At 53.3% G+C, this 6,729-nt stretch overlaps 1 protein-coding gene across 3 annotated transcripts; it reads left to right on the top strand.

Moving 5' to 3' along the window:
- The first annotated feature begins 2,562 nt into the window (after nt 1–2,562).
- Nucleotides 2,563–6,664, top strand: FAM98C (family with sequence similarity 98 member C). 3 transcript variants are annotated; one of them, XM_043436935.1, is made up of 8 exons: nt 2,563–2,689; nt 2,796–2,944; nt 3,023–3,157; nt 3,615–3,820; nt 4,058–4,135; nt 4,228–4,344; nt 4,886–5,053; nt 6,329–6,664. In XM_043436935.1, the coding sequence occupies exons 1-8, from the start codon at nt 2,625–2,627 to the stop codon at nt 6,470–6,472; spliced, it is 1,062 nt and encodes a 353-aa protein (XP_043292870.1). In that variant the 5' UTR covers nt 2,563–2,624; the 3' UTR covers nt 6,473–6,664. The 3 variants fall into 3 exon arrangements, with proteins under 3 accessions (XP_043292870.1, XP_043292869.1, XP_043292871.1); XM_043436934.1 differs by having other exon boundaries at nt 3,020–3,157; XM_043436936.1 differs by lacking the exon at nt 4,228–4,344 and having other exon boundaries at nt 3,020–3,157.
- Nucleotides 6,665–6,729: the final 65 nt, after the last annotated feature.

The following is a 6,729-nucleotide window of genomic DNA, read 5'->3' as shown; positions in this document are numbered from 1 at the left end:
TCTCCTGCATAGGCAGGTGGGTTCTTTACCACTAAGAAATGATATATCCTATGTAGAAAAAGTGAAGATGGGGGATACAGACAGTTATTGCCATGGTGGTCAGGGAGGCCCCATGGAGGAGGATGGCATTTAAATATAGCCCTGAAGGTGAGGGAGTCCTGGGGCTGTCTGTAGGAAGAGCATTTCAGGTAAAAAGGACAGTTGTGCAAGGCCATGAGTGAGGAGCATGTCTGGTAAGTCTGAGGGACGTCAAGGGAGCTGGAGAGGGGAGGAGCAAGAACAGGAGGGTGCTTAGGAGATAGAAAGGTGAAAGAAGGGGAAAAGGTGACAGGGAAGATCTCTGGGACCTTGCAAGCCATTGCATGGACTTTGCTGTTCACCCTGAGTGACATGAAGCTATAGGAGTCTCCAAGCATGGGAGCTTGGAGCTTCTATGTCACAGCAGATGTGACCTGACTCAGTTATTCACAAGTTCCCTTTGGCTGCCTGTGGGGACAGATCCTGGTGGGCTGGTGGGTGGGGGGAGGCTTGAAGACAGGGAGGAGGCTGCTAGGATGGTCCAGGGGGAGACAGTGGTGCACAGGACGAGGGTGAGAGGAGTGGAGGCCAGGAGAAGTGGGGAAGATAGTGGATCTGTTTTGAAGTCAAGTTCAATTTAGATATGAAAGTGAAAGTCTTAGCTGCTTAGTTGTAAAGTCATTATCCTGCCTTCTTTATCCTAAGAGGTGGTGGTTGTTTAGTCACTGAGTTGTGTCTAATTCTTTGTGACCCAATAGATCGTAGCCCACCAGGCTCCTCTGTCCATGGGATTTCCCAGGCAAGAATACTGGAGTGGGTTGCCATTCCCTTCTCCAGGGGATCTTCCCGACCCAGGGATCAAGCCCAGGTCTCCCAAATTGCAGGCAGATTCTTTACCATCTAAAGCACCAGGGAAGCTCAATTTAGATAAGGAGTACACCATAAAAAGAAGAGTCAAGGTTATGACTCCATGGCTTTGGTCTGAACAATTTTTAATATTTTATTAAGGTCAACAACTGCTGCCCCCTGACCCAGTACTCAGCCATGGAGTAGACAGGACTATGGAGGAACCAAATTAAGGGCAGACTCTCCCCCTAAGCGGAGAAGGCGATGGCACTCCACTCCAGTACTCTTGCCTGGAAAATCCCATGGACAGAGGAGCCTGGTAGGCTGCGGTCCATGGGGTCCCTAGGAGTTGGACACGACTGAGCGACTTCACTTTCACTTTTCACTTTCACACATTGGAGAAGGAAGTGGCAACCCACTCCAGTGTTCTTGCCTGGAGAATCCCAGGGACAGGGGAGCCTGGTGGGCTGATGTCTATGGGGTTGCATAGAGTCGGACATGACTGAAGTGACTTAGCAGCTCCCCAAATCAGGTTCTGGCTCTTTTTGTCCTCAGAGTCTCTACTTCCAGTCTATTCTCACTCCCAGTAGAACTATCTAGAAACTACTGGAAATCAGGACAGAGTTGGGAAGAGAGTAAACCTGGAAAAATAATATGAACAACAGCTACAAAAGCAAGAGCAGTAATAACAATAGAAATAGGTTAAGTGGTTAAAAGCATGGACTTTGGAATCAGATCTGAATCTGAGTCATGGCACCTCCATGCAACTCAGTGATTCATCCTTTCTGCACCTCAGTTTTCTCTTCCATAAAATGGAGATAAAATAGCCTAGTACCACACACGAAATGCACTAGGTGGCATACGATATCTTAGTTCCCAAATCAGATTGGACAAGTGTTCCCTCCAGTAGAAGGGCGGAGGCTTAACCACTGGACAGCCAGGGAAGTCTCTCTGTTAGTCATTTTTAATTGAGTACCCCTTAGATGTCTGCTAAGCACTTACATACAGGACTAATCCTCACAAACAACTGTAAGAGATAAGCGTTATTACACTTATTACACAGATGTCAAGCAACTTAGCAGGAACACAACGACGGTGAATGGTGGAATCAAATACCTAACCTTTGCCTGCGGACCAAATTGCACTGGTAGAGTGCAGTCTCTTAATCACCATGGTATATTGCCCTTGCTCCCTCTCTGAAAGGCTTAGTGAGGCAGAGGGGTGAAGGTGCATACTGTGATCGATGGGCGCACTGTGATTGATGAAGACTAACTCGGCTGTGTGTGTGAGTAACTGGGATTCCTGGTCCCTGAGAGAATTCCAGCTCTAAATAGGAAAGGAGGAAACGGGTTTCTGGACTTAGAGCGGAGTTGGGAGAACAATATTTGGTATGGGATGCTTTAAGAGCAGAGGGCATTTGAGGGAGTCGGAGGAAAAGCTGCTTCTATGTCGCAGCAGGAGCGACACCGCTGGTCTGTCGCGACAGCCGGGATCCAAAACGCCTGCTGTGGATTTTTACAAAGCCAGGTGGGTTTTCCAGCGCCCTGACTGGTTACCCGAAGGGACGAGCTCTAGTATTAGGCTAAGGCGGTGAGCCTGGGGGCGTGTTCTACCTCCTTCTACACCAATTGGAATGACGAAAGCCCTTAGCGAGAAGAGGCTGATTGGTCAGTTATAGGGGCCGCGCGCACGCCGCTCCTGGGGCGGAGCCTCCCACCGACCGGCAGGGGGCGCGCGCCTGACGAAGAGGCGACACTCGCATGGAGGGGGCGGAGGCCGAGGAGCAGGAGTGGGCCGCAGTGGCCCGGGACCTGCTGGCCCTGGGGTAAGGGGAACCGGGTGTGGCTGGGGGTGCAGGAAGGGGCAGGTCTTCCCTCAGAAATTCCTACTAACCTCTCCCATACCCTCCCGCTCTTTCGGCGGCGCCGCAGGTATGAGGGTTGCCCGGGGTCGGCGTCGCCGGGCACATCGTGCCCAGAATTCAGGGCGCTGTGCGCGCGGCTGGCGGCGGAGCTGGCGACTCTGGGTGCCCTGGAGCGGGAGCGAGAGGAGGGCACGGAGGCGTTGAGCGCCGGCGACGGTACGCATGGAGGGAGGTCGGGAGGTTTGGAGCCTTGGGTGCCGCCGCCACGCCCTGACCATCTCCCGCCTCCAGTAGGTCCCGGCGCTGAGGAGGAATTCCTGCGGCAGTTGGCCGGCCTGTTGCGGGAGTTGCACTGCCCGGACCGCGAGCTCTGCGGCGGGGACTGCGCGGCCTCACTGCGGGAACCCAACGCGCGCTTGCGCCTGCTGCGTGAGCTGGGGGGCGGGCCGGGATGCGGAAGTGGGCGAGGCTACAGCCTCTAGCGGGGCGGGCTCCGCACGTTGAGGTGGAACCAGGATTCCCCCAGTCCCCAGGGGGCATGCTCAAAACTTTGAGGCGTTCGAGCGGGTGGGAGGCGGGTGGAGTAGAACACTGGGGCGGGCTAAGGGCTCTGAGGTGGGCGGGGTTAGGATTCTGAAGGAGGTTCTCGAAGCTCAGGTAAATTGGGTAACGGAGTCTGACAGGGTGGTTCCGAAGTGGGCAGGGTTTGAATTCTGCAGAAGGAGCTAGGTCTCGAAGTGGGGAGAGCTTATCCTGGTGGTGGAGTCCGGGCTCTAGATGGGTGCAACTAGGAGGCGGGAAGTTTCGAAGCCGCTTGAACTTTTCGACCCGGGTAGGTGGGGTGGTGGCCCTCCTTGATTGCACTGCTCCTTTCCCCTACTTTTAGGCTTTCTCTGCTCCGAGGTCCAGGCCACCCGCCTCCTCCGCCTGCGCTCCCGTCTGGATCCCAACCCTGAGCCATTCTGTGGGGAGGGGGCAAAGGAGGGACCTGACATGGTCCAGGAACTGATCCTTACTCTCCAAGCCCTGGGGCTGCCCAGACCCACGCGGGGGACCCTAGCCTGTCAGCTGCTTCGGGATTTGCATGCCAAGGTAGCCAGAGTCCCCTCCACACCGGGGTCACCCCACCTTCCTCGCAGGGGGAGAGCCCCCTCTCCAAAAGAGGCTCCAGGAGGAGTGCCACCCCCTCTGATGTTTTCATCAGCAGAATTGTGACTGCCATTCTTGGTTCTATGGCCGGAGTCCTCAGGGTCATAGGGAACTGGGGTTCACAGAGTAGTCTATCCGATTTCTGTGCAGTTAACTCTATCTTCCTCCTTCTCCCATCAGATCTCCGAGCTGCTGCCTTCCCTGCCCCCAGAGTACCTGCAGCCCCTCCTCAACCACCCACTGGACGCACCCAGATGGGTAAGGTTGTGTATGGCTTTAAGTGAAGGGTGTTCTCATCCAGAGGTGAGAGTGAGGGCGACCCCTGGCGTGACTGAGACCTTTCCCCCCAGGAAGCGTTGGCGTCTCTGTCCCAAAGCCTGCGGGATCAGTACGGCTGCCGCCGTTGCCTCCTCCTCAAGCGCCTTGACCTCACCACATCTGCTTTCCACTGGAGTGATCGGGCTGAGGTGTGGGCAGAAGACCTAGGCGGGAGCAGTTGTGGGAGCTGCGACTGCAGCGGGGAGGAAGGGAGGGCCAGGAATATGACCCTCTTGCTGATTCTGAGACCTAGGACAGTTTAGAATCCTGAGGTTGGGGATCTGGAATCTCTGGGTCCCCAGGGCATTCTAGAATTTCCTGGTCTGAGCAGGGAGGGTATTTAGAGCAGTACTCCTTATTAAAAGATGTGAGGGCCTTCCCTGGCAGCTCAGTGGTTAAGACTCTGTGCTTCCCTTGCAGAGGGCAGGGGTTCAATCCCTGGTTGGGGAGCTAGGATCCCTGGTGCTGCATGCTGCGTGGCATGCCTCCTCCCCAAAAAAACATACATAAAAGATGTAGGAAGCATATAACATTCTAAGTCAACTATACTTTGATAAACAAAAATCGTAATGAAATATTAAAAAAAAAAAAAAAAAAAGATGTGGGCCTGAGAAGGGAAGAGAGATACTTTCAAGATTACAGGTCCCATCTGGGGAGGGCTCATGGGTATGTTCTCCCACTAACTCGTAGGCCCAAGGAGAGGCCATGAAGGCAGTACTGATCCCAATTCGAGAGGCTCTGACCTCAGAATCAGATGTCTCCATTGCACACGTCCTGGCTGCCCGAGCTGATCTGTCTCGCCTTGTCCCAGCCACTAGCAAGACTGCCCGCCGGGGGACTTGCTGTGCCATCAACAAGGTGAGCACCTGGGAATGGGGAAGGGCGCCAAACACCCTTGGCCTTCAAACTGGCCTTTCAGCTGCCTCTGCCCTGGACGAGCTTGTCCTCTCCTGCCTGGGCTGCTGCTCTGGCCTTCTCCTTAGGTTCCTGGCCTCTGGACTCACCACTCTATCTCCACATGGCATTTAGAAGGAACTTTCCAACTCAAAAATCTGACCATGTCCTTCCCCAGCTCAAAACCCTTCTATGGCTCCCCAGTGCCTTCAAAACAAAGTCCATCTGTTTACTGAGTCCTTGCCCACCTCTCCTGCTTTGGCTTAAAGTCCTCCCCATCACCTCAGTCTGTCTGTTGTTTTGGGTTTTAACCATTTTTATTTATTTTTTAAAATTTTATTTATTTATTTGGCTGCTCTGGGTCTTAGTTGTAGCATGTGGGATCTAGCTCCCTGACCAGGGATCAAATCTGGGCCCCCTGGACTGGGAGTTCAGAGTCTTAGCCACTAGACCACCAGGGAAGTCTCTTAACCATTTTTAAAAGCAAAACTACCCTCTGTTCAAATGATTAGGCTAAAATTTAGCCTCATATCTCTCTGTTTAAACAGTCTTATATGATCTGGGCTTCCTAGCGGGCGCTAGTGGTAAAGAACCTGCCTGCCAATGCAGGAGACATAAGAGACACAGTTTCAGTTCCTGGGTCAGGACGATCTCCTGGAGGAAGGCATGGCAACCCACTCCAGTATTCTTGCCTGGAGAATCCCATGGACAGAGGAGCCTGGCGGGCTACAGTCCACAGGATCACAGAATCAGACCTGACTGAAACGACTGAGCACACATATGATTCTTAGGGCATAAAATCTAGCATAGCAAAAAGTGAAGCAAAATTTTAAGTTAAGAAAAAAAACCAAAACACTGATTTGCTGGAAATGTTATACAAAGCCCAAATATGAAACAGACAAAAGCTGAAGTGCCCTCATTCATATTGCTGGGGATGTGGACCTCTTATCATCACCCTCCCCTTTATTCCCCTTTTGCTGAGGCCCCTTGACTGAAAGCTCCAGGACTGTATCTCCCACCATGCAGCCCCCACCACTGTACCATGCAGCATGCAGGATCTTGGTTCTCCAACCAGGGGTCAAACCTGTGCCCCCTTCATTGGGAGTGTGGAGTCTTAACTACTGGACTACCAGGGAAGTCCCAAAATCTGCCCTTCCCTTCCTGCTGTTCTCTTGGGTCTCTGGTCCCCTTGTCCAAGATATTTTTCTTCTCTGAAACTCAAATCTAATCATCTCTCAGGTGCTTATGGGCAGTGTTCCAGACCGGGGGGGCCGCCCAAATGAGCTGGAGGCTCCCATGCCCAGCTGGCAGAGCAGAAGAGAGGACGGAGGCGGGCGGAAGGCAGGCCGCCAGTGCTGGGGCCGCAAGAAGAAGAAGAAGTAAAGGGGGACTGATGATTGCGGAGAAGGTTCCTTCATGTGATGCTAATCTCCAAGGAGTCACTCTGAGGGTTTCTCTTGGCACCTGGCATCCCAGCCCCATGTTCCCTGTTCCTGAGGCCCCAAAAGTCCTCCCTGCATCTGCCATTCAACACCAAGGACCGTGTTCTCTGGAAAATAAATCTAATTTATGGCAGCCCTAGGACCTGTCTCTGTGGGGGCCAGGTCAGGGGTGCTCAGGTTTGAGGTGATTGGAGGTCT

The sequence above is a fragment of the Cervus canadensis genome, chromosome 18 (genome assembly GCF_019320065.1).
Source record: "Cervus canadensis isolate Bull #8, Minnesota chromosome 18, ASM1932006v1, whole genome shotgun sequence".
Lineage (NCBI taxonomy): Eukaryota > Metazoa > Chordata > Mammalia > Artiodactyla > Cervidae > Cervus > Cervus canadensis.
This window is presented reverse-complemented; position numbering and strand designations above follow the sequence as displayed.

Excerpts from the sequence above, each read along its gene's own strand:
- FAM98C (XM_043436934.1), top strand. The coding sequence starts at position 2,625 with ATGGAGGGGGCGGAGGCCGAGGAGCAGGAGTGGGCCGCAGTGGCCCGG. Across the intron at positions 2,690-2,795 it reads CGGGACCTGCTGGCCCTGGG|GTATGAGGGTTGCCCGGGGT; the intron begins GTAAGGGGAACC and ends GCGGCGCCGCAG. Across the intron at positions 3,158-3,614 it reads CGCGCGCTTGCGCCTGCTGC|GCTTTCTCTGCTCCGAGGTC; the intron begins GTGAGCTGGGGG and ends CCCTACTTTTAG.